The sequence below is a fragment of the Saccopteryx leptura genome, chromosome 8 (assembly GCF_036850995.1).
Source record: "Saccopteryx leptura isolate mSacLep1 chromosome 8, mSacLep1_pri_phased_curated, whole genome shotgun sequence".
NCBI lineage: Eukaryota > Metazoa > Chordata > Mammalia > Chiroptera > Emballonuridae > Saccopteryx > Saccopteryx leptura.
In genome coordinates this window covers 30,777,220-30,805,132 of record NC_089510.1, presented here as the reverse complement: position 1 = coordinate 30,805,132, position 27,913 = coordinate 30,777,220, and the positions used below count along the sequence as shown (strand labels likewise).

At 45.1% G+C, this 27,913-nt stretch overlaps 1 protein-coding gene across 1 annotated transcript; it reads left to right on the top strand.

Annotated features, from left to right (window-relative positions):
- Positions 1–2,102: 2,102 nt before the first annotated feature.
- Positions 2,103–27,747, top strand: LOC136379656 (TPA-induced transmembrane protein-like). Its single transcript, XM_066347138.1, has 5 exons — positions 2,103–2,246; positions 8,261–8,388; positions 17,064–17,134; positions 20,287–20,468; positions 25,797–27,747. The coding sequence occupies exons 1-5, from the start codon at positions 2,180–2,182 to the stop codon at positions 25,799–25,801; spliced, it is 453 nt and encodes a 150-aa protein (XP_066203235.1). The 5' UTR covers positions 2,103–2,179; the 3' UTR covers positions 25,802–27,747.
- Positions 27,748–27,913: the final 166 nt, after the last annotated feature.

The following is a 27,913-nucleotide window of genomic DNA, read 5'->3' as shown; positions in this document are numbered from 1 at the left end:
CCTGGAGTTCCCTCTTCTTTCTGAAATCGGCGCAGCTAACTCCCTTACCACCTTTAATTCTTTGTTCAAATTTCACCTTTAAAAAAAAATTGAGGTCTATTTGATATATAACATTGTATTCGTCTCAGGTGTACAACATAATTAGTTGATATTTTATAAAATGATCACCACAGGAAGTCCAGTTAACATGTCACCATATATAGTTACAATTTTTTTTCTCATTATAAAAACATTTTTTAAGATCTACTCTCTTAGCAACTTTCCAATACTCAATATTATATTATCAATTATGTCCCCTGGACTTATTTATTTCACCTTTTTAAGGAGGCGTAACTTGATTACCTTATTTATAATTGCAACCCTTTCCCTCCCCCGACCCTCACCACTCAGCACTCCAGCCTCTCTTGCTCTAATTTACTTTCTTGTCCATAGCACTCGTTACCTCCCGATACTCTAGATATGTTATAGCTTGGTTCCTCTCTTTAAATATAAGCTTCACAATGGCAGTGATTTTGTTTTATTTAGTTATTTCTTCATACACATCTCAAGCCACCCGGAAGAATGCTTGACACCTAGCAAGCACTCAGGAGCACTTGATGAATTAATTTGGACTGAATATGTGACATAGTAAGCACAACTATGATGGGTACTGGTAGCAGAAAAGAGTGTGGATAACTTTTGGTGGAGGAGGGGAGTCAGGAAAGGTTTAGTGGAAAAAGTACGTTTCAGCCAGGGCTTAATGATAAATGGTGTTGTCCACGCAGAACATGGGCTAGAGTGGGAGACAACATTCCAAGCAGAGCAAACATTCTATAAGAAGGAGTGGGAGTGGCGATAGAATGGGCTAGGCTAACACCTGCCAGGAAGAGGAATCTGGTCAGACCAGAGGGGGCTACTGACTACTGGATGTCTGAGAGGGGAGACGAGGTGGCGGTTGTTGTAGGGAAAGGGATATATTCAGGTGCTTCTCTCTTTGCACCCGGATTCATTCTCTGCTCTGAACCTTGGGAGGCAGATGCACCACTTCCATCACCAGTTTCCAATAGGAGTCTAAGACAGGGGACTAGCAGGTTGGGACAGAGGTGAGAATATGGATTTCTCTCTGCTTCCTCCCTGCTGGGCTGCATTTCTGACCGTGGCTGCAACTTTATTTGACTACAGATCCCTTCAGGAGGACCCTCCTCAGGGGTCCTGTAGGCCCCAGGGTGCTGATGGCTTTCAGCCATTGCTAGTCTTTAGGTGCCTTCTTCTTCGTTCCCTTAACCCTGCTCCTCCACAAAAAAAATGCCCAACTGAGAAAGTGGTCGATTCTTGCAAAATCTGCCTCTAAGGGAGAAAAGCGGAGAAAGCAAAGTCAGCCGGCCAGCAGCTGAATGGCTGCAATGAGCAGGACCCCATCCAGCAGGCGGATGGAATACAGCAGGCAGATGATCTGGGAGCAGGAACTAGACAGCTAGAGACCCAATATCCAGGCAGCGTCTGAACAGGAGGCATTGAGGGTGCTAGACTGCTGGACACAAGTCATTATTTCCTGAAGTGGAGCTCATTTATATGCGTTCTGTTATACCCCAAACTGCTCTCAACATATAATAGTAAAACTTATTATACTTCATTTTATATACCTGGTATATTATTAGCAGGATAAAATAATGAATAATATATATGAAAGTTTTCAGAACTTTATAGAACTTTGTACCAGTAAGGCATCATTATTTGAACTTATTTTTGAAATAACCCTCTCAAATATGTCCCAACCTTTCACTCATTCTAATCTTAACTCTCATTACTTGCCCCTGAAACCAGAAAATCAATCAGATGTGGCTCTTGGCGCCCTTCATCATGACAACATAAAGGACGCTCTTTGCTGGGTTTGGAGTACTTTTCTCTATCCATCCTTTGAAATCTAGCTGTTTTCCCCACCTCAGGCTCCTCAGGGCATTTCCTTGCTGCCTTGCTGTGAAGTTTCATTCTACCCTTTTGTAAACCTGACGCAGTAGAACAGCACCTGGAGGTCAGGACCTGCTGCCTTCACTGCTGTGTCCCTGGCCCACACTCAGTAGTCAGACGTGCCTGCTGAGAGCACACGCCTGTCTCACAGTCCCCCTCTGCTCTCCAGGCCGACCGGAAAAGCCCTTGGCGCTCCTGTAACAGGAATGTGTTCGGAAGATGTCAACTGTGGATGCTCGTCGCCTCCATTTTCCTAGTCCTCATCGCAATGATCATCGTCAGCTTATGTCTCATTAGAGGTAAGAGGACTTAACACATGACTAAATTCATGCATTTTAAGAAAACTTGTTTAATGCTTATGACTTACACTGAAATGGTATATGTACTCATTGCTATTTCATTATTTATACTTTGAATTTAAAACTGGTTTGGAATATGTTCTATGGGTGGAAGAAATCCATGATTCTTGTTTGTTGGTTTGATAAGCTCTGGAGGTAGAATGGACACCACTCTTTTACTTAAAACTCTGCCATTGGATCTTGAAGTTTTAAAAAAAATTTTAATGTATTTAAACACCAATTTGTGTTTTTCTGTCTCTAAACCTGCTTAGTTGACTTTTTTTATAGCTTATTTAGTAAAACTTATTATACTTCATTTTATATACCTGGTATATTATTAGCAGGATAAAATAATGAATAATATATATGAAAGTTTTCAGAACTTTATAGAACTTTGTACCAGTAAGGCATCATTATTTGAACTTATTTTTGAAATAACTGTTTATTGTATTTGTTTTATGTATTTACAAAACAAAAATTTATATGATGCCAACTATATATTTTATATACATTATCTCATTTTAAGATTATTTATTGTGAATATAAAAATACATGTTAAGTTACACATAAAACTAATCCATATTATTACTATTTTGATGTTATATTTCTTCTTTTTTCACTTGCATTTTAAAAACAATTTGAGATAAGGTTATTTTGTTTTTTGTTTGTTTATTTTTGTAGTCTTGTGGCCAACCTTTTAGGATTTTAACGTATTTTGAGATCATTTTTCCAACTTATTAAAAATTATTTGTGAACATCTTTAAAAAATTTTTTTTAATCTAGGCATACTTGACATATAACATTCTGTAAGTTTCAGATGTACAACACGATTCATTATTTGTATACACACTGAAATGATCACCACAGTAAGTCTAAAGCTTCTTTTTTTAATGACTGCATATGGTAGTCTTCCCCACCATTTTAAAGCCTTGTATGTAGTTACCAATTTTTAATGATATCAGTATGAAGGTTTTTATGATCAAAATAGTACCCTCCAGTGGGCAATCATTTCAGTTTCAAAACAGGAAAGAAGAAAACTGTGGTTTTATATGTGAGAGTGATATTAAGGGAGGGGTCTCTTCTAGAGCCAGATGCTCTTGAGGGTGATTCAGCCCCTCGAGGATTTGGGGAGAGTCAGGCTCCCCCCCAGTGAACCCAGTCATAGGTTGAGAGCAGGGAGCCCCTGAGTCTCTCTAGAGCAGCGGTTCTCAACCTGTGGGTCGCGACCCCGGCGGGGTTGCCTTAGAGCCATTGGAAAATACATAATGCATATCAGGTATTTACATTCCGAATCATAACTGTAGCAAAATTACAGTTATGAAGTAGCCACCAAAATTATTTTTTGGTTTGGGGTCACCGCAACATGAGGAACTGTATTGCGGGGTCACGGCATTAGAAAGGTTGAGAACCGCTGTTCTAGAGACTGGGAATTTTCCTCAGGAACTGCATTTGCCATTCATCTCCTGTTCCTCCTCCTCCCAACCCCTTCAGCTCCTTTCTCAAAGTTCTGTGTCCCGGAAGGCAAAGGAAAGCGTTGTTCACATGCCAGTCTCTTATTGCTAGCATGTGAGTTTCTCTGGCAGGCACTGTGTTTACTTAGTTAGGGCATTGCTGAGGCGGAATGGGTACTCTTTGAGGCATAGGCTGGTTTGGAGGCGGGGAGAAGTTAGTAAGAGGTGCTGCACCTCCTCTGTCATGCTGAGGACAGCAGTATTTGTGTGAGTATTGATGTTCCCTCTTCCCATCAACTCCCACACGTGGATGTGGAAACTGCGGTTGAGTTGCACAGTCTTGTCCTATCACAACTAGGTGGTGCCATCCTCAAAGTTGACAGATTTGCCTGTTGGCATCTCAGGCCTATAACAAAAGGTGGTGCAACAGATCTAGGTGGTTGAATATCCAGGATTCTAAAGCACAAGACTCAAGAGCTGTCCTCTGTTCTCTAAAAATTATCAAGTCACAAAGAGCAGCTGCGGAGGAAGGGATTCCATTTCCCTCAACAGTTCCTGGGGGACATCCAAGGGCACAGACGGTATTCAGGGAAGAACTTTTCAACACTTGCAGTGCAAACTTTATTTTCTCTTTGGTTAGAAAATTCTATTCTTTAAATTTTTTTTCTTCATTTATTGATTTGAGAGAGAGAGAGAGAGAGAGAGACATCGATTTGTTGTTCCAATTATTTATGCATTCATTGGTTGATTCTTGTATGTGCCCCGGCCAGGGATTGAACCTACAACCTTAGTGTTTTGGGACGATGCTCTAACCAACTGAGCTACCTGGCTAGGGCAAAAATTGTATTCTTAAAATGTTAATGCTGTAAGAGAGATTTTCAAACTTTTCCTTTTTTAAATTAGGGAAATATTTTTATTTTACTTGGCACCTCAGCCCTCAGGGGTTTGAACCTATGGGAGAGTCATGATAGGCAGTGGGGGGCACAATAGGTACAAAGGGGACAGGGACGGGGCTCCCCTCTGTGACGGTCTCAGCCTCACCCACAGCAGCTCTGTAGCACTTCCGGGATGACAGCCTGCAGTAGTCAGCCATTGCCTAATGACCAAGCCCATTGATAGGAATGAAATGTTTGTAGAACTTGTGGGCACTGCGTGGGAAACGCTGCTGTCTGGGAAAAGGGCATTGTCGAGAGAGTCAGGGGCTGTGTCCGTGGCTGTCCGGCTTCAGTAAGAAGAGACGTTCCTCAGGAACTACATTTGTCATTCGCCTCTCCTTTCCCTTCCTCCAGCTCCTCAACCCCACGTCTCAGGGCTCTGTAGCTCTCAGGCTGAGGCGCGGTGGCAGAGGTGTTCGCAACCGGGCTGGGGTGGACACAGAACACACATCCCAGAACGCAAAGCGTAACTGTTTGGGGAAGAGATGATGCACTTCCACTGCTGTCAGTCAAAATCTCTCTCTCCCTATCTTGCACCTACTGACCTCTTTGCCTCCACTCTCTCCTGGTTCCCCGTCATCCCTGCCATCACTCCAGATTTACCTCCACCTCCTTCCTGGGAGACATTTAACAACCTCCTGACCTCCTGCTGACATCTGGCATTGAAGGCCTCTCTCTGCCGCCTCATTTCTTATGTTCCAGCCGAAGAGCTGACTTTGTGTACCTGCAATATGCTTTTCGTGTTTTAAGCTTTTTTTTTTTTCTGAAGCTGGAAACGGGGCGGCAGTCAGACAGACTCCCGCATGCGCCCAACCGGGATCCACCCCGCACGCCCACCAGGGGGCGATGCTCTGCCCCTCCGGGGCGTCACTCTGTCGCGACCAGAGCCACTCTAGCGCCTGGGGCAGAGGCCACAGAGCCATCCCCAGCGCCCGGGCCATCTTTTGCTCCAATGGAGCCTCGCTGAGGGAGGGGAAGAGAGAGACAGAGAGGAAGGAGAGGGGGAGCGGTGGAGAAGCAGATGGGCGCTTCTCCTGTGTGCCCTGGCCGGGAATCGAACCCGGGACTCCTGCACGCCAGGCCGACGCTCTACCACTGAGCCAACAGGCCAGGGCTGTTTTAAGCTTTTTAAAATTTAAATATTTTCTCTGTACGGAAAGTGCTGCTGCGCAGATGAAGTCTCATGAGCGACATAAAACCTTTGCTGACTAGGTAAACCCATTGCTATTGTCATTGTTTTAACAAACACTGTGTAGCCAGGGACAGAGTCATTATTCAGTGATACTGCTAAGTTTAGGTCAGGGCCCGTGAGTTCAGCAGTTACGAGGATCCTGTATCCACCCTCCGGCTTCCCCTCTCCTTCCCCCGGCGGGGATGTCCACCTTGGAAACGCACGCAGTGGGTGCAGGGCTCCAGGCTGTCCACTGCAGCACGACTCATGGCAATGAAAGCCCAAAAACGCTAAAAGATTCAAGAAAATGAGCAAGCCGGTTATAAACATTATGCGGCCATTAAAATAATCTTTGGAAGGCGTTTCAAACGCATGGGGAATGGCTTTTGATATGTTCACAACAACAATGAAAGAATGATGACAAGTAAGCAGTGAGAGCAACAGACAACAAGGGCAGGATACAGACGGCCTTTCATTAAGACCTCAACTTTATAATATAAAATACGGTGGGAAATCGCTTGATTAAAGAATTATTAGCATCTTGCTTTGGTGCAGTGTCCTCTACTTTGCGAGTTTTCTACTACTGTCAGACAAAATAATGTAATAACTTACAACGAATAAAGATGCAGGGATAATCCCCTGTGTTTGTGGTCCCCGTGATCACCACTAGTGCAATGATTGCTGGGAGGGCTCTCAGGACTCAGCACGTAGTCGTAGAGATGAGTATGATTTATTACAGCGAAGGATATAAAGGGAAATCCAGAAGAAACCAGGCACAAGCTTCCAAGAGTCGTCACCTGGTGCAGACCCATAAAACACACTCAATTCCTCTAGCAGTGAGTTGAGTCACGTTTGAAGACTTTCCACGAGGGAAGCTCATTAGAAACTCAGTGCCCAGTGTTTTATTGGGGTTGGTACATAGGCAGCCTCTACCTGGCACATAATAAAATTCCAGACGCCCGAAGGAAAGGGGATGCTCAGCATAAGCCGCGTTGTTTGCACAGAGCCGAGGCACCGTGAGCCGCTCTCACCAGGGAACGGTGGGAACCTTTCCGAAACCCTGGCTCCCAGAGGCCCGCCAGGCTGGCCTTGAGCAGCGAGGCCCGTCTAAGCTGCCAGTCTCAGCTTGCTCTGTTGACTCTTCTCTGCCCGTTCCCTTGCTCCTCATGCCTCACGTTTCCAGACTTCCTCTGGGAGTAAGAAGCAGAATTCTTACGTCTTTTCACCTCACCTGCCATCGGAAACACAGAGTTGACTCCACTGTGGTCTTTTCAAAGTCCAGTAAAAAGGCTGATTATGTTAGGTTGGAAGCATGGACTGTGAGAGAATTTTACAGCAACTTGAACACCTGATTCCCACCCACACCTTTCTCAGGGCCAGAGAAGTGGCCTGGGTGTGGGCTCTGATGGAGAGGCCGAGGCAAACCGGGAGCATCATTGGTTCCATGAGTGCCAACTTCTGGCTCCTGGCTCCTGTGTGTTTTTCCGTTAGCTCTAACTGCATAAAAATCAGTGAGCTCAGTCCTTAAAGCACAAGCAGCCACACAGGAATGCAGTCTGAGCACAGTTTGGTTTCCCTTCTGCAAACAGAGGGTGTCAACATTCCTCTCCTATGGGACGTATTCTTGAGTGATGACTTCATGCCCATCCTGGGTCTCCCTGGGTGATTTCAAGACATGGGCTCACACACTTGTATCTGAGTCCCCCTCTGTCTGGTCAATGATGATTTCTTGCACCCACTCCCTGTCCCCCAGCACCGGCCTTGACACCAGTGCACACAACTAAGCTGCAGGTCAGCGCAACACACTCACGTTCCTCCCGCTCATCCCGCCGGCCCTTCCCCCCAGGTCAGCGCAACACACTCACGTTCCTCCCGCTCATCCCGCCGGCCCTTCCCCCCAGGTCAGCGCAACACACTGTGGTGGCGCAGTGGATAAGGCATCGATCTGGAATGCTGAGGTCGCCGGTTTGAAACCTGCACTTGTCTGGTCAAGGCACATATGGGAGTTGATGCTTCCTGCTCCTCCCGCCTTTCTCTCTCTCTCTACTCTCTAAAATGAATAAATAAAAAATAAATAAAACACACTCACGTTCCTCCCGCTCATCCCGCCGGCCCTTCCCCCCAGGTCAGCGCAACACACTCACGTTCCTCCCGCTCATCCCCCCGGCCCTTCCCCCAGTCTATCGTCAGTGGAATCCGGGAGCCCTTATGGCATGAAATCTCCAAATTTTTATCACGATGGGTGCAATACGCTGTCTTCATTCCGTTTTACCAATAAGAAGAGAGAAAGCATTTCTGTTCCTGCTTGCTTTATCCTTGATGATGCTCATTGTTTTGTTTTTAAACTGTAGCAGCCAATGAATAAGTAAGTGCATTACTTTACTTTTACCTTTTCTTTCCATCTTCCACTCTCTTTAGGAACTTATATCGATGAAGATGAAAATGAAATACCTGAGCTCTCATCGAATAGAACATTCTTGGTCATGCTAAAGATTCCAGAGGAGTGTGTTACTGAAGAGGAATTGCCTCACCTGCTCTTGGAAAGGGTAATGGACCTTACACATTGCTAACTGAGTTCTTGCCGTAAGAATACGAGTTCTGAGTTCTGCTACAAAAGTTGGTGCAGAGCTGCAAAGGAAGTAGCTTCAAGCTTGGAATATTTTTTGGAGGGGGGGGTCTGGATTTTGGCAGAAACTGAAAAATGAATTTTCTGTCTTTTAAAACCAGAGAGAAGAGCTCTGGCCTCCAGCTAAATGCATCCTGGAGGCAGGACAGTGTTCTGTTTCTTCAGTGCTCTTAAATTCAATGTAACTTGTAGTTTCATCGAGGGTCTGTGATGTGCTCGACAACATGCCAAGTGCCAGGGCCACACACTTGGTGCTGTTAGTGGGGGCTCACAGCCCAAGTGGAGCAAGCAATTAAGTAGATAGTTAGTATAAAATGCTGCGATGTGTTCTATTGTTGAGCTATGTCCAGTGTGTTCTACAGCCACGAAAGAAGGGCATCCAGATAACCTGAGGTGGGCATGGAGACTCGGAAGGCCTCCTGGAGGAGGTGGTACTTGGGATGGGGTCTGCACAGCAGTGTACTATGGCCTCCACAAGCTATGTGGTGGGGCCTTGCAGAGCTGAGGCCAAACAGGAAGGGAGCGTCAGATCCTGAAGGTTTTGCTACTCTTTGGTAAAACACTAAAAGATTTTAAGCTGCAGGTCGACACGGTCCACTTTCATGTTAACCCTTCTGGATAAGTGAGAAAACACTGGATGTAGAGTTCAGTTAGAAGGCGTTTTGCAGGAGTCCAGATGAGAATGTGGGAGCCTTGAACTAGGGCAATGTCGGGGGAAGAGGAAAGATTCAGGTGATATTAAAGAGGACTTCTCACTCAGTAGGACATATGGCTGGTTGGGGGTTGTAAAGCCAGTAACCACAGCCACCATCACAGCTGCCTGGCCCATGCAGGTTCGCATTTGATTTGGACAGACAGTAATGAAACAACGGAGCCAAGAACTGGTGGGCCATTACATTTAATCCTAGATCGCACCTGGCGGGCGAGAAACACACACAGTGAGAAAACACTTCCCTTTCCATTCAGGGCTCCCAAAGCCACTGACTTATCTGAATAGTTTCCTAGAATCAAAGGTTTCTACCTCACAACAAGCCTTATTCACCTCTGTTCCCCATTTTCTTCTCTCTGCACAAACTGGCTTCTCCTTTAGCACTCTGCCATCTTGGCTGCTTCTCCTTTGCAATGCAATGCTAATTTCAGGAACAGAGAGAGAGAGAGAGAGAGAGAGAGCCCGGTCTGCCCCATTTTTATAGTGTAGAAATCAAAACCTTTAAACCAATATGCAAATAAGGAAGTCTGTGATTCCTCATGAGAGTGCACCACCCCACATCATGCAACAGTCAAGAGTGTGGGGAAAAGCTTAGTTTTGAAAATATCTTAGTATTAAAAGGGTGGGAAAGGCTTAGTCTTAAAACTAAGCCTTAGGCTATAATGACTTTGCTGGTTTACAGCCTGTCTCCCACACCCAATGCAAACTATAAGCGAGCAAACATATACATCATATTTACAAACTTATTTGACCGACAGGGTGGGATTGAGGCAGAGTGTGACCCAGGCTCCTGGGGGGGGGGGGAGTGGCCCTGTGGGTGAGTGCAGGATTCAGGAGAGCGAGCCCTCTGTGAAATATGGATGCTCTGCAGCCAGACCATGTGGTTGGCTGGGGCAGTCCTGGTCATCCTGTCAAACACAAGGTGGTTCAGAGACAGACTCAAAAGTTCTTTTTGTTTGTTTTGTTTTTTTTGGGGGGTGGGGGGAGACATAGGAGCTGCTCCTGTATGGGCCCTGACCTGGGAATCGAACCGGCAACCTGCATGCTCTGGGATGATGCTCCAACCAACCAAGCTATCCGGCCAGGGCTTAATTGTTATTGATTTTAGAAAGACAGAGAGAGGAAGGGAGAGAGAGGGGACGGAGAAGGGAAGCATTTGTTGTTCCACTCAGTTGTGCATTTTTTGTTTGCTTCCCGTGTGTGTCCTGACTGGAGTTCGAACCCACAACCTTGTTGTTTCAGGATGATGCTCTTAACCGACTGAGCTAACCAGCCAGGGCCAACAAAAGTTTTTGGTAAGAAAATCTAAGCAGGGCCCGCCTGCTGTCCATTGTGCTCTTCTTTGCAGTGATAGGTCACATGGGGTGAGTCCTCTTTATGTGGCTTCCATCTGATTCCTACCAAAGCTCCCGGAGGAGGCGACTCCCTCTCAGTCAGCCCACAGTCAGTCTGATTCCCCAGGGGCGTAACACGATTGCTTCTTTTATTTATTTATTTTTTTTCCTGTATTTTTCTGAAGCCGGAAACGGGGAGAGACAGTCAGACAGACTCCCGCATGCGCCCAACCGGGATCCACCCGGCATGCCCTCGGGGGCATCGCTCTGCTGCGACCAGAGCCACTCCAGCGCCTGGGGCAGAGGCCAAGGAGCCCTCCCCAGGGCCCGGGCCATCTTTGCTCCAATGGAGCCTTGGCTGCGGGAGGGGAAGAGAGAGACAGAGAGGAAGGGGGGGGGGTGGAAAAGCGAACGGGCGTCTCTCCTATGTGCCCTGGCCGGGAATGAACCCGGGTCCCCCGCACGCCAGGCCGACGCTCCACCGCTGAGCCAACCGGCCAGCGCCACGATTGCTTCTTGATCACAGGAGTTTGTACTCTCCGAGGGTTACTCCCAGTTTCTCTTCCTCCTTCTCTTCCTTGTTTCTGTCTTACCTGTCTTTCCCTTTTCCTCCTTCCCTCCCCGCTGTTTCCAGAGCAATGTGCAGAGTGCAGAGCCCCGTGCTGCTTTCCTCTTTGCTTTCTTAGCTGAGGGGTTTTGCATTTGCTGAGCAGAAACAAAACAAATCAGCAACTGCACATGTCACCTGTTCCAGACTGGACTTTCTCTGTCAAAAGGAAATAGATGTTAATCACCTAAGACCCATGTCTCTCACATAGAGCCAGACATGAGCAGATTCTGTGGTATTTTTGGCTCACCACTGTGTAAAGGCAAAGGACTGGCAATAATTCCTGGGCCAAATCCACAGGCCTCTGAGTGGGTTACTTCCCTGATAAACGGGAATCACTGTGCTCTCCCTGTATACCTACAGGTGCGTATGAGACGCATAGAAAGAGTCTTGTTGGCCCTGGCTGGTTGGCTCAAAGGTAGAGCATCAGCCCTGCCTGCGGATGTCCCAGGTTCAATTCCCAGTCAGGGAACTCAGGAGAATTGACCATCTGCTTCTCCACCCCTCCCCCTCCCCTTTTCTTCTCCCCCCCCCCACCTCTCTCTGCTCCCACAGTCATGGCTGGATTCGTTCAAATGACTTGGCTGGGTCACTAAGGATGGCTTTGAGGTCTCCATCTCAAGCACTAAAAATAGCTCAGTTGCCAAGCACCGAAGCAATGCCCCAGATGGACAGAGCATCACCCCATACGGGGCTTACTGGGTATATCTTCATCAGGGCGCATGTGGGAGTCTGCCTCTTTGCTTCCCCTGCTCTCACTTAGATAAAAAATAAAAAATTTAAAAATTTTAAAAAAGAATCTTGTTGCAAGAAAGCCCCAAAAGTCTATATTCAGGATCGATTCTAAAGAACTGGCATGTAACCTTATTCAAATTCATAAGAGCTTTGATAGGAGAAACTTACAGACACGACACAGCAGCTGCTTCTGATGGTGGCAGACTGGGCAAGATCCACACCCCTCCCAGAACGGGGTCCCTTTTTATAGGGGGTTAATAGCAAAACCATATGGTGGGTAGTTATGTAGCCCACCAGAAAGAACAATGCATTTCTAAGTTAAAAGATACCATCAGGCTGTTATTACTCTCTATACATTCGTTAACCTCCCTCCTGGACACGCGCTTTGTCTTTGGGTGGCAGTATTCTGGCTTCCTGAGCAGTCACCCCAGTGTGAGGTTGCAGAGTCACAGGGCACAGCATTTCCCAGATGCCTCTGCTGCTGGGGCCATGTTGCATCTCTATTGTTTTTTTTTTAATTATCTGACTTACAGATGATAAAATCAGGTGCAGTGAAGTAAAAAGATTCCTCCCCTTCCCCAGCTTCCCAACTGCATACAGTATGTTCAGGAACAAAAATAAGGAACTTGGAAATATATTGTCAGGTCAAGAACCCCCCTTACTTCCACTTAAGCCAGTTTCCAGAAGTTTCTGGATCTGGAAGGTAAATGGGAGTGGATATTGGAAAACTCTGTCCTCTCTTTTGTCTTGCTTTTGTGAAGACAGTTTTCCTAGGTCCTGTCATTGCCAGAGGGTTCTCTCAGGGACGGGGCCGTTACTCTGCGAAAGCCAACCGTGAGCTATGTGCATGTGCTTGGTGCCGGAGTGAAGGATGGCTCCTCTGGTAATGGAGGGAAGGGTACTTCTCTTACTCTGGAAGCTGGGCCCCTAGCTCAGTCTGTGCTCAGCCTCATAGGCACAGCATGGCAGACACCAGAGCAAGGGGTGAGGAGCCCTCCTGTTTGGGGGGACTCAAAGTAGGTAATGTGGTTAGCAGCTCCCAAATACGTAAATAATTAGGACATAAATATGTCCTAATTATAGCTGGGGACAGCCACCAAAAAGAATCTTAAAATGGACACTGAAAGTGATCTAGTACACTACTCCATCTCTTAATATTTAACATGAGTTTTTTTCTGAGAGCCTATTATGTGCAAAATACAGTGCTAGGTACTAAGGATTAATAAAGGAAGGATGGGAGGGAGGGAAGAGAGAAGGTTGGAAGGAAGGTGTCTACATAAGAATATCCAAACTGTAGAGAATTTTTATGAGTTTATTTGAAGTAAACTGACATCATGCTGGGAAGCAAGATCTCAGATGCTCTTGAGAATAGCTGTTTTGTGGTTTCATATCATTGAAATTAAGGAGGAAACATTAGAAAGATTACATGAAGGTGGGAGAAAGCAAGACAGGGAAATCTCTGTGATCGGATTACAGAATAGTTGATTAGATTATATGCTCCTTGTGGGTCTGAAAAAGAGGATTACTCCTGTGTATGGCCAGTAGTCATCACGGTTGTGGCCATTCACATGCAGGTTCCCATTGGATTCGGGCAGATGGTAAAGAAACAGTGGAGCCAAAAAATGGTGGGCCATTCCTTTATTCAAGACTCGTGCCAGCCGACGAGCAAACACACACAGGAAAAACACTGCCCTCTTCATTTAGAGCTCACAAAGCTACTGATACATTCTCCGGTTCCACAACCAGGAGAATCTTCTCCGGTTTCTCCTAGAATCAAAGGCCCCACCAGTCTCAGTGTAGCTCACAAAAGCCCTCAGTTCTGGTTCCCATCTGCATGCACACCTTCATTCTCTCTGTTCTCACTCTGCAAACATGGCTTCCTTCTCTCTCTCTCACACTCTGCAAATATGGCTTCCTTTGCCTCTTCTTCTTCTCTCCTCTTTTCAAAACTTTCTGGTACAAAAACCTCTCCTCCAGCAAACATTAACAAGACAATGGCCCTTCCCAAGCAGGAAGGTAATTTGCAATTTCACAGATCACATATCTGGCGCTGCCCAGAGCCATTTTTAACAATAAAAGTGAGCAAATTAAAAAAATACATAATTTACAAACTCATTTGCTCAACACTCCTGGCATTTCAAAATTAAGTTAACCAAGATGACAGCCCTTGTGATTTATGCTAGAATATGTCTGCCCAAGAACAAGGCATATAACTTTAAAATGTAAATTTAAAAGAAATGCAATATAAATATGTTCAGGCACTGTAAAGCCAGTAGCCATGGCCACCATCACAGCCGCCTGGCCCATGCAGGTTCACATTGGATTTGGACAGTCGGTAAAGAAACAATGGAGCCAAAAACTGGTGGGCCATCATCTTTAATCCTAGCTTGCACCCGGCGGGCAAGTAAAAACACACTGGGCTCCAAAACCCACTCACATTCAGTGCTCACAAAGCTACTTACTTATCCGAGTTTCCTAGAATCAAAGGTTTCTAGCTCACCAGACTTTATTCACCTCTGTTCCCCATTTCCTTCCTTCTCCCTGCACAAACTCTGCACAAACTGGCTTCTCACTCAGCACTCCGCCATCTTGGCTGCTTCTCTTTGCCTCCTCCACGTGGCCTTTCTCTACTCTCCTCTCTGCTCTCTGTTCTAATATTAATCTCAGGAACCAAGAGAGCAAGCTCCCGTTCTGCCCCCATTTTATAGTGTAGAAATCCAAACCTTATTCCAATATACAAAATAGGGAAGTCTCTAATACAAAGTCACTTATCTGAGGCATAATTGGATTGTACCACCCCACATCAAAAAGGGTGGGGAAGGCTTAATCCCAAAACCAAGCCCCAGGCTACAAGGATCCTGCCTGCCCACCCCACAGCCCACCCCCAACACACATTAATATCACCTGGGTGACGGCCTCCACGTGGGCAGCACCATCTTTAACAAAGTGAGCATAATATATTTTATCTGCCCAACCGGCACGTGCTCCCTTGAGTACTGCTAGGTTAGGATTCACATCTCTGAAACACAATGAAATGACTAATCAAACACTAGGAGAAATATTTTTAACATACAACCAACAGCTAGTATCCAGAATATAACACCAATCATTTCAGATGGATAAGAAAAAGATAAACTATGATAATAGGCAATTCAAAGATGAGAAATCTCATAGAGTTAATAAACACACAAAAAGGTATTTAACCTCACTAGTAAGCAAGACAATGCAAATTAAAACAATGTAAAGCACAATGTGATATTCTCAGATTGGCAAAAATCTAAAACTCTGCTAACACAAAGTGCTGACAAGGCTGTGGGAAACAGACTACTCTTCCACTCCTGGAAGAAGAGGAAGATGGAGAGCAGTTCAGCAAAATTAAGTTCAGTTGGAGCTGTGCCTACTCGTGGACCCATCACGTCCATCTCTTGGCATCTGCCCAAGGGAAACTCTTAGGTGTATGTGAAGAGAGGCAGAGATATTCAAGGGTGGTAACTTCAGCATAGTTTGTGGTAGGAGAAAATTGGAAACAATGCACCTGACCATCAGTAGGGAATGGAAAAGTTGGTACAATCATTTAATGGAGTCTATGCAGCAGGAGTTAGAGTGAAAGGCCTTCATCTAGATGTACCATTATGGGTAAATCTCAAACATAATTTTGAGTGCAAAAATACCAAGTCATAGAAGATATGTACAATATGGTACCTTTTATTTTAATAAAAACACAAATTAAATTATGTATTGTTATGATTACACCAGGAAGTATTATATTCGTAAAACATGCATGAGGATACATAAAGGACAACAGCTAGCACTAGGTGAGGGAGGGAGGGTGTATGGCCAGTAGCCATGACCACCATCAGAGCCACCTGCCCAACGTGGGTTCAGGTTTGATTCGGACAGACGGTAATGAAACAACGGGGCCAAGAACTGGTGGGCCATTACATTTAATACTAGCTCGCACCCAGCGGGCAAGAAACACACACAGTGGGAAAACACTTCCCTTTCCATTCAGGGCTCCCAAAGCCACAGACTTACCTGAGTTTCCTAGAATCAGAGGTTTCTACCTCACCAGCCTTATTCACCTCTGTTGCCCATCTCCTTTCTGCAGAAACTCTGCACAAATGGCTTCTCCTTTAGCATCCTGCCATCTTGGCTGCTTCTTTGCAATGCTAATTTCAGGAACCGAGAGAGAGTGAGCCCCTGGTATGCCCCTTTTTATAGTGTAGAAATCAAAACCTTTAAGCCAGTATATAAATAAAGAAGTCTCTGATACAAAGTCACTTATCTGAGGCATAAATGGGATTCCTCATGACAGTGTACCACCCCACATCTTGCAACAGACAAAGATGTGGGGAAAAGCTTAGTTTTGAAAAGATCTTAGTATTTAAAGGGCGGTAAAGGCTTAGTCTTAAAACTAAGCCTTAGGCTGTAATGACTTTGCTGGTTTACAGCCTGTCTCCCACACCTAAATGCAAACTATAAGCTAGCAAACATATCATATTTGCACACTTATTTGACCCACAGAGGGAAAATGGAATTGTGTGTAGGAAGAGTAGCTTCGGGTTTGTTTTGTTTCTTGGAGTGAAAGGCTGAACTAAATATGGTAAAATGTGGAGGAAAGAAACCTGGACAGTGGGAACACAGGTATCATTAATTTTTATGATGGCAGTATTTCATGCCTGAAATAAGAACTTCATTATCTTTACAATTATATACACTTGGTCTCATTTTCCAGGGTAAGTGCCCTACCTGTGGCTTAGTATGGCTGATTCTCACAGCGGGGCTCTGGAGAGAGGAGGGAAGAGCCCCTGCCCGTGCTGTGCAGCCCTGAGGGGCCTGTGCTGCAGTCTTCCCAGGGCTGCAGGGTTCTCTCTGTCCCGTGTCCCTTTGGGTCTGCGTGGACTCAGGCTGCTGCCCACTCTCATCAGTCAGACCGCGATGTATCAGTGCAATACATAAGACATGTTGAAAATCCCAATCTGGCCTCTTCTTCTTTATAAAATGAAATTCGTTTAAGTGAGTGTGAACTTGACTTTTGGTTGGCGGTAGGTCCACTCCTTTCTGCTTCTTAATCCAGAGTCTCTGGACAAGTTCATTTCTAGCTAACATGGAATCCCCTTCGTCTAGGAGTGGTTTTGCTTTGTCAGGTGATAATGCAATAAGACATAAGTAATGTGTATGGTTGTTTTACTTGCTCCTGTTTGTTTCAGCTCACAGATGTATACAGTTTGTCTCCAGCTCTGAGTCGTTATTTTACTTCTGTGGAGAGAGTGGACTTCAGGTAAGAATGTGGAGAATATGGAAAGCGACACCACCACTTGCCCAGAAGGACTTCCTGAGTCTCAAAGCACAAAGGGAACCAAGGAGAGCATTGCAGAGTCGGTGCTGGGAGGGAACTAGCTCAACTCCCTCATTTTACACAGAACAATCAAGCTCAAACCAATTACTATAGATGACTCAACAAAGTCACAGAAGAGAGAAGGCAGTCCCCGACACCCCATTCCTGTATAACTCGGATGCTGAAATGAGCTAAGGGTAGAAACAGAAATCGATCTCAGATAGTGATGTGATGTGAATGATAGAAGCCATGTGAAATAAGGCTTGTGATTTAAAGGAACACAAATAATACAGGATTCCATGTTCCTTGTACAGTGTGTCCATAAAGTCATGGTGCACTTTTGACGGGTCACAGGAAAGCAACAAAAGACGATAGAAATGTGAAATCTTCACCAAATCAAAGGAAAACCCTCCCAGTTTCTGTAGGATGATGTGGCAGCATGTGTGTATGTGCAGATGATGATGTAACATTGTGTATACAGCGGAGCAGCCCATGGCCGTGCCAGTCGAGATGTGGACGGTACAGAGAAAAATTCAGTGTGTTCTGTGGCTCGCTAAATTCGAATCCATGACCAAAGTGCAATGTGAATATCGGTGCGTTTATAACGAAGCACCGCCACATAGGAATAACATTACTTTGTGGGATAAACAGTTGAAGGAAACCAGCAGTTTGGTGGAGAAACCCCGTTCTGGTAGGCCATCAGTCAGTGACGAGTCTGTAGAGGCTATACAGGATAGCTACCTAAGGAGCCCTAAAAAATCTGTGCGTGAGCCCACATCGAACTGCACTGAATAGGTATGAAACTGGGAGAGTTTTCCTTTTATTTGGTGCAAATTTCACATTTCTATTGTCTTTTGTTGCTTTCCTGTGACCGGTCAAAAGTGCACCATGACTCGGCCCTGGCTGGTTGGCTCAGTGGTAGAGCATCGGCCTGGCGTGCAGGAGTCCCAGGTTTGATTCCTGGCCAGGGCACACAGGAGAGGCGCCCATCTGCTTCTCCACTCCTCCCCCTCTCCTTCCTCTCTGTCTCTCTCTTCCCCTCCTGCAGCCAAGGCTCCATTGGAGCAAAGTTGGCCCGGGCGCTGAGGATGGCTCTATGGCCTCTGCCTCAGGTGCTAGAATGGCTCTGGTTGCAACAGAGCAATGGCCCAGATGGGCGGAGCATCACCCCCTGGTGGGCATGCCGGGTGGATCCCGGTCAGACAAATTGCCAGTTTGTCTGACTGCCTCCCCGTTTCCAACTTCAGAAAAATACAATAAATAAATAAATAAATAAATAAATAAATAATTAAATAAATAAAAGTGCACCATGACTTTACAGACATACTGTATAATATCAAAAATATAGAGACATATACTACAGGGCAAGCCTACCTTCTGTTCTCCACCCTGCCCTCCTATCCCCAGACACTGTTTGCGGATCAGTCCCATACACTTAGTGAATTCCTCTCCCTTCTACAAAATGAAGAACCATCAACAGTTTGGTGTGATTCCTTCTATACATGTCTTTACCATACCTACTTTATATATTATACATGTATAGCATGTACCTACACATATATATGTATTCTTTTAAAATTTCCTCCTAATATTTAATATTTTTGCCTACATCAATAGACATTTATACAAAAGGACATATTTGTATAGAGGAGCCATTTGATTATCCTTTTGTATTGTTAGAGCAAAATCTACGTTATCTCCTATTCCTGCGATATCCCTGGAATGTGACCATCGAAGGCAGTGTACCACTGAGGTTCCTCCACTCTAACCATACATTTCTCAAGCCATAGATGAGTAGTCCGGGGCGGGGGAGCCTGTGAAGCAGGTGGCAGCACAGCGGGGTAGGAATAAAATGGACATGATGTCTGAAAACACATGCAGTGGCAGGTTGCCTTGGCAACACTGTTCTCCGTCTTTATGGATTCCTATGAGTATGCTATCTTATGATGACTTATTTTTTCTTTTAAATGTTATTTTTCAATTACAGTTCACATGCAGTATTATTTCTTACAGTATAGTAGTTAGCTAATCATATACTTTATAAGGCACTCCCCCCAGTATATCCAGGACCCATCCGACACCATACCTGGTTATTACAGTATTATTGACTGTATTCCCTGTGCTGCACTTTATACCCCATGACTATTCTATTACTGCCAGTTTGTCCTTCTTAGTCCCTTCAGCTTTGCACCCAGCCCCCGACCCTCCTCCCCTCTGGCAGCCAGCAGTCTGTTCTCTGTATCTGTGGGTCTGTTTACTTTCTTTTTGTTTATTTTGTTCTTCAGACTCCACATATAATTGAAATTATATGGTACTTGTCTTTCTCTGACTGAGTCGTTGAGTAGCATACTACCCTCTAGGACCTAGAGTCTAGGTCTGTCCATGTAGTCACAAGTGGTAAGATTTCATTCTTTTTTATGGCTGAGTAAGAGGACTTCCTCGACATTGCTTGTTTTAATCATAAACCACTGGTGCTAAAACACCAACAGAAAAGGAAAAAGTGCATAATCAGACCCAGCGTGCTTTCCTCCATGCATTGCCCCAACTTGCAACTCAAAGACTGAGACAGGTTGAGGGAAAGATGATGTTCCGAGCCTGAAGCGCTTTTCCAGGAATCCAGCCTCCTTTTACGGGCTTGGAGCAGGTGGGATTGCGTAATGGGTTGGGACTGACAATAATGCACTAGCTAGAGCCAATAGCTCTGACTAATGCGCACGTGTTGGGCAGGAAAGGGTGCAATGTGAGCACGTGCAGAAGGGAGTACGAAGGAGAACAGGGCTTCCCTGGCCTGCCTTGGGGGTCAAAAGGCTGGTGATGGGGCAGACAATGTGCCAGCTCTTGGATCTTCCTTGAAATAGCTCTCTCAGTGGACTCCTAGGAGATGTGTACTAGGTAGAAGGAGTGAGGATTACCTGAATTTTTGTGCTAAATGTATGGAAGAGGACTCTTATAGGACACCATACCCTTTGCTCTTTTGTATTGGGAAGGACATGCAGCAGTTAAAAAAAATGATAATAATAGGAATGCCAAAACCATTTTCTGGAGTTGCAATGCGATTCTGTTCTGTTTGACGATGTGTTTCATTTGCTTTTCAGAGGGGAAAATGCCACAGTAAGCTACCACCTGCAGTTTGGAGTTCCATCGGAGGACGACAGCTTTATGCAGTACGTGATGAATGAGGAGTTGGTGCGGGGCATTTTGCTGCAGGATTTCCACGATCAGAACCTGCCTGGTTGTGAGGCTCTGGGGCTTGATCCAAAGTCCCTCTTGCTCAACGGTAAGTCGAGCAAGTTAAGAAGACAGAATTGTGATAGTAAACAAGTGAGCCAGAGTGGGGACGGATGATTTGTGTTGATTTCTGTGCAAGTGATGTTTCACGTTCTGCGGAGCTTACCCGGTCCCTGCCCTCCATGATCAGACCGAGTAGCTGGGGAAAATCATGGAAATAATCAGCTGTGAAGATGAGGATTGCTGAATGTTTCCCTGTTGTAGTTCACCCACACGCTGAGCCCCATATTCCACTTCATGTCATCAGTACAGGCCTACCTCACTTTATTCCGCTGTACTTTACTGTGCTTCACGGGTGTTGCATTTGTTACAAATTGAAGGCAGACCCCTCACGAGCACATAGAGTTCAGCTCACGTTGTTGTGATTCTCTGCTGCAGTGATCTGGAACCCAGTGCGCAATAGCTGAGGTGTGACTGTGACCTTCATGGAAACAGCATGGTTTCACAAGAGAAGTGTTCAGAAATTTGAAACAAACAGTATAGCTAAGTCATTGAAAGATTATCTCAGTATGGAAACTTGTCTCTCTTTCTGTTGAAGGCCACTGAGTTTATTAAGAAAGTAATAGAAGGACATAACAAAGCAAATGAATCTCTTTCCTTAGAAAATTATAATAAGTTTACTCATCCCATTTTAAAACTAAAAACAGAACAAGAAAATTGATATGTTGTTTAATACGCGTAGAAGACACTCAGCTTGCCAGGAGAACTTTAACACTTTGCACAAGACCTGGCAAAAAGGAAGGTGGGGGGCGGAGCGCCCACAGCTTTGGAATGTCCTTCCGCTGCGTCTGTGCTGAAGCTTTGGCCTTTACTCTCCATCTCTTCTCATTTCCCACTTCCGGTTCCTCCCTTGGGGGTGCACTGGCTCTCGTTGACCCCAAATGCCAACAATTTGGGATATTGTTTCTTATGTACCAACCATCAGAAACACTCTCTGCACATTAGTAGTAGTAAATACTAGTTGGGTGAATGAAGAAGGAAAATAAGAAGGAGATGTGGTAAGCACCAGGCACACTGCCAGCAGCCTAGCATCACAAGAGAGGAACAGAGATTACAAAGCCCTCGTGAGGCTTCATAGCATGAGAGCAGGCGTATTATGATGGCACATTTCTTGATGATGGGAGGTGGGAATAAACTAATTCAAGGCTGAGAACGTGGAAAATTATATTAAGCGGTTCTTAAAGCCGTCTTTTCCCCAAATGAATAGAAAGGATGATATTCGAAGGCCAAATTTCAGCTCACTGGAAAGTCTCATAAATGAATAATTTCCTCACAGAACATTTGAATAAATAAAGTATGTCTGTGGGCCAGGCAGACAGCACACATGTGTGGAAAGAAGGTGTTATGCACCCTTTACAAGAATTTTTAAAAGGAAGAAAGAAAAATACCTATGACTCCTTCCTGTGTAAAGAGGTGAGAGAAGGGACATCTGTCCTGCATGAGATGCAGTGACCATGCTGCTGAGATGTCCCTGGTCTTGATTTTATGAGCGCCCTCTTAATACTGCGGTTACCAGGTCTTTTCAGATGTGGGTAAGGGTGGGGGGAAGAGGGTGAGAAATGGTTTAAGGGGATTAGGAGGTGGGGAGTATGAGAAAGGGCCTGTTGCTTTTGAGGCCTGAGAAGTCAGCCAAACAGCCTCAGAGACATCTCCGCAGGTCCAGACTGTGTCTCTGGCCCAAGGGATGTGGCACGAGCTCGACAGTGTCTGCTCCTCAGACATTTCTTCTGGGCGCCTCTGGTGGGCCCACATCCATTTTCCAGAATCCAGAGCATATCTGTGCAGTATTTTAGCCATTAAAGACTTTCAGGAAGATGACTGCCAGTTCCCTCTCAAATGGAAGAGTACACAGTGATCATTTGGGAAGTGGGGAAGGAAAAGGACCAGAGGAGGCAGGTAGGCCAAGGGAGGGGACAAGCTGAGAGGCAAAGAGATGGCGGCGGCTGTGGCAGGGCTGGGCGGAGGCCCCTGGCGGGGACCTGGGGAGACCCTGTGGATGCCTAGGCCTGGTCCCGGGCTCGTGCGTGGTGGGCTTGGTGGTTTATCCCACTCCTGTGCTGAGCAAAGATTCTTAAAAATTATTAATACAATATACAATACCCCTTAGACTCTAAGGCTTAGAGAATTTGAAAACAGTCAAGTATCTTCTCCCCAGAAAAAAAAAAAGCACATGGCTCTTTCCCTACACGAAATCTTACGATTTCAGGGATCCTACGGATTCTCTGAGACCAGCCTGTGGTTCCTTTGAGGTTTGTATGTGTGTGTACTTTAGAGTCAGAACCTTAAGTTAGGCTCTGAATTGCATTCCTGGGGTATTTGGTGTGTATTTCTCATTTTCTAATTTGGAAATACAGTGACTCTTTGACCTAGCCACAGGCATATTTTGTTGCCTTATAAATGTAAAAAAAAAAAAAAAAATCCCTTAATATTAAAATCAGAAGAGAATTTTTAAATATTTATCTTTTCTTCTCAGCTTCATTGAGATATTGATTTACAACACTGTGGGTTTAAGGTGAGCAGCATAGTGACCGGACACATATATTGTACAATGATTATCACGATACGTTCAGTTAACATCCTTCACCTCGTATGGTTACTGTTAAAGAACAAAGGCAGGGGAAGATGGAGTTCTATCAGGCAGATGACCTCACTAGTGCTGACCAGAAAGTTCAGGCTGATTCGTTTTCAGCCCTTTCTGAGAAACGTTGACATCGCAAGTGCTTAGTCAGGCAGTAAGTCTTGGTGGGGCTTGGCAAAAGTGACTTCATTTGGATTTGTCGGTTTCTTTTTAACACTACAAAAGTTTTCTTACTTGTACTGAGAACTTTTAGGGTCTACCCTCTTAGCAACCTTCAATGTACTATACAGCAGTGTTAGCTATAGTGATCAGGCTCTATGTTATATCCTCAGAACTTATTTATCTAATAACTAAAAGTTTGTCCTTCTTAACCACTGTAAAGCCAGTAGCCACAGCCACCATCACAGCCGCCTAGCCCGTGCAGGTTCGTATTTGATTCGGACAGACAGTAATAAAACAACAGAGTCAAGAACTGGTGGGCCATTAGCTTTAGTCCTAGCTTGCACCTGGCGGGCAAGAAATACACACAGTGGGAAAACACTTCCCTTTCCATTCAAGGCTCCCAAAGCCACTGACTTATTCAAGTTTACTAGAATCAAAGGTTTCTTCCTCACCAGCCTTATTCACCTCTGTTCCCCATCTCCTTCTCTCTGCACAAACTGGCTTCTCCTTCAGCACTCCGCCATCTTGGCTGCCTCTCCTCTCCTCCACATGGCCTTTCTCTGCTCTCTCCTACAGCATGAGCTCCTCCTAGAACATAATCACTCTTCTCCCCGGAACAATGTGATCTCTCTTCCTTTTAAAACCTTTTGTCGCGAAAGCCCTCCCCCAACACATATTATCATAATCACTCCCATCCCAAGCAATCACCTGGGCAACGGGCTTCCACATGGGCAGCGCCATCTTTAACAAAGTGAGCATAATATATTTTACCTGCCCAACAACCACCTTCACCCAAATTCCTCCCCCAAACACATACCCAACCACCATTTGCTCTTTTTCTTTCTTCATCTTCTTTTTTTTTTTAGATTCCACATATAAGTGAGACCATGCAGTATTTGTCTTTATCTGACTGATTTCACTTAGCATAATACCCTCAAGGTTAAAGGAATTATTTTTAATGCATTGACCCCATCCCCCTCCCGTCTTTGAGCTCCTTCACCTTATGTATGGGTGGGGCCCGGAGGAGAAATCTGCTTTGCAGATGTAAAACAGTGGTTTATTTGGGTCTGTATGAGCTATTTTGGTTCTGGGTTGGCTATTTTGTGCTGGTTTCTAACGGGTGAGGGAGTCAGCCAGTAGAGTAAGGAGCAGCAAAGGCAAAAAACGGATTTGTGTGAGAGAGAAGTGTGGACAAGTCTCACTGGGGGTGAGGACGATGGAGACGCAGAGACCCAACTCCGGCGACCAGGTTCAGTGATGCAGATCTACTTTATTCAGGAAGTAAACTAGCTTATATACACAGGTTCAGCCTATAGGGTGTTACAGCATGTCCTTCATAGCCAATGGCTGAAAAGATCAGGGAGCTGCGTGGTTGGGGCTGAGTCACTTCCTTATAGCGGGCGAGCTTCCTTCCTGGGTGTGCCCAGGAGGGTTCTGGGAGCTGGAGTATTCTCACAGCATTGCATCAGCCACAGCTGCTGGGAATGCACTCTGTGCTTCACCCACAGAGAAGAGGAAAAATCTCCAGAAGGGAGAGCAGTGAATCTTGTTCATACATTTTAGGGGTTAGCTGATGAGCCGGCTGTTGGCAGAGAAGCCAGTGTGAGTTCCATTCTTGAAAGGAACCGGGGTAGCAAGGGAGCGCATTCTGATTGTTTATACTTTCTCCAGAGAACTTGGAGAGTTTAGCCAAAGAGCACTAATTCTCATCAAGGGCAATTTTGTACCTCCCCACCCACCTCAGGGGTATTTGGCAATGTCTGGAGACTTTATTTTATTTTTTTGAGAGAGAGACAGAGAGAGCAAGAGAGAGAATGATAGGAAGGGAGAGAGATGAGAGGCATTACTCTAGTTGTGTCACTTTAGTAGTTCATTGATTGCTTTTCATATGTGCTTTGACTGGGAGGCTCCAGCCAAGCCTGTGACCCCTTGCTCAAGCCTGTGACCTTGAGGTTTCAAACCTAGGATCTCAGCATCCCAGGTCAATGCTCTATCCAATGCACCACCACCATTCAGGCTCTGGAGACATTTTTTAATTGTCACAGTTGGAAGTGTATGTTGGTGAGCCAGGGAATCTTCTTAAACATCTTACAGTGTTCCCTACTACAGGGAACTACCCAGACCCAAATGTCAACTGTGCGCAGCCTGTGGTAGCATAAGTGTTCTCTGTGTAGTGTCCCCAGCTCCCTGCGTGGAGACCAACCCCTTCCCTCATCTGAGTTTCTCACGGTATGTTGTGCACCTTTTAAAAACTGAAATATTAGAAGTATTTTTACAGTGAGATTATGAAAAAAGACTGGATGTTAAAATGTACTTGGTATCCAAAAGGCCTTGTCAAATGTTATTTATCATGAATTATATAAAAAAAATGAGCAAACAATGTGTTATTTGCCTTTTGTAAAGGATTCAGAGTTGTGTGTGTGTGTGTGTTGATTGAAGAGTAAAGGAATTTACAAATATTCCAATTTTATATAAGTACATATTCAAACCAAATAAAGTCAAATTAAAACAGACATGTTTAAAATAAGCATTTATATTTTTTTAATTTAGCATCTTTTGTCTGTATTTTCTTTTCAGATTGAACTGGTACTGGCCAGTCTGCATCTGACAGCAGTCGTCCTCTGAGTTGTGGGCTGAAGAGAAGTCATTCAATTTTACAGAAAACATACTGTGAAATAATGTAGAAGCACTTGAAATGGCTTGAGGCCTGGACACGGTCCTTTTTCTCCTGATGGCACAGTTATGATGTCCAGCAACACAGCACCCCAGGGCTGCCCTGGTTACACTCGTATAGAGGCAGAAAGCCAGCGGGACAGGGAAGACCTTGCACTTGAGCTCACTGCTATTCTTGAAGCACTAGCTGTTCCCCCCCACATGCGGACACTTTCTCTTTAGTGCCAGGGTAGGCTTTCGGGCAGGACCCCTCCAACCTGTGTGGGGAGAGAGCACAGGGAAAGGAGGCAGCAGGTGAAGGAGAACTGAGCCAATGGCTCACTGAAACCTCCTCCTACTCATCATTATATTTAATCTACCTCTAAGCAAGCCTGTGAGAAAAAGGAGGGCACTTTGCAAGAGCAAAGCAGCACAGCTCTGTGTCTACTTTCGTGACTTATAGCTACATTTCTTAGCACACCAGCTGTAGGCAGACACATCATCCAGTGTTACTGTGTTATCTATAGCTGCAGAAATAAGATGTGTATGATGTGCATGTGTGTGTGTGGTTTTTTAATGTTTTCATTGATTTGAGAAAGAGGGTGGGGAAGAAGGGAGAGAGAGAGAGAGAGAGAGAGATAGAGAGAGAGAGAGAGAGAGAGAAAATCATCAACTCGTTCCCATTTAGTTGAGGACTCACTGATTGCTTCTTGTGCCATGACCAGGGATCAAACCCACAACCTTGATGCGCCAGGGTGATGTTTGATCTACTGAGCAACCTGGCCAGGGCCAAGACATATGTTTTTTAATATTTTTCATCTCCTCCTTGTTCCTGTGACTCATGAACACCTCTTTTAAAAACATGGTTCTCTGTGAGGTTTTTTATTTTATTTTATTTATTGATTTTTAGAAAGAGATAGAGGAATAGAGAAGCAGGAAGCATCAACTCATAGTAGTTGCTTTCTATATGTGCCCTGACCAGGCAAGCCTGGGTTTCAAACTGGCAACTTTAGCATTCCAGGTCAACGTTTTATCCACTGCGTCACCACAGATCAGGCTGTTCCCTGTGAGTTTTGAGCACACTGCTTTCATTTGGGATAGTTTTTCCATGTGTATTTTCACAGCCTTCCCTCAGGGAATCATTCAGACTGCTTACCATCTGCTACAGGCCCTCCTGTGGGACTCGGTGTCTTCAGGCACCGATTGTGGATCTTATCGAAGATGATTGGGAAACAAGAAGAACCACTCTGAACCAAACTATTGGGAGCTTAATGCCAATTCTTCTGCAGCGTGGAGGGAGCATTAGTGACTGGATGGGTCATTTGCAGATATAGAATTGCCTGTCATGAGGGAACAGAATATTGGTTTTGTTGGGAAAGTTGTTGGCTGGAAATTTTCCAGGAGAAAGAGTGTTGTGGTCCTATAATGAGAGCTCCCTAGCCCTAATATATCAGTTCGAATGGCCTTGGTGGAAGTTAGGATGAGGGCAGCTGTGTATGGAGATGTGTCTGAGTGTTGTCTCAGGTAGATTTGCCTTGAGCTCTTTAGGACCCAGGACTCTGGATAATGTGAACTTTATTTCTTATTTAAGTAGAAGATACATTTACTGTAACTCAGTGTCTCATTTTGAGGATAGTTCCTCAAACTAATGAAACAGGTGAATTATCCTTCTTCCTCTTTATCTTTTACACGTCAAGTGTAAACTTTAGTGTATTTGTACATTTCTAGAAAATAATGAAGAACTTTAAAAGAAAAGGATTTTAAAATATTTACAATAAATTATTTTTGCCTCTGCATTGTCGCATTTACGTTTGTTTCACTGGTGTTGACTCTCCAGGGCTGTGGTTCGGGTCTGTATTTGCTTTGCGGTAAACACTGTGGGAAGCGATCGTTTGGTTTCCCTGAGGACAGCTTCCCCTTCTGAGGGAATGAGACCGAGAGGCGTGGGCTGAGTTCTGCGCTGTGTTTCAGTGTGACCCCCTCCACTTCTTTCTAGAGCCCTCTCTGGCAGGCCCAGCTGTCTGAGGGGCCTGGGGCTGGAA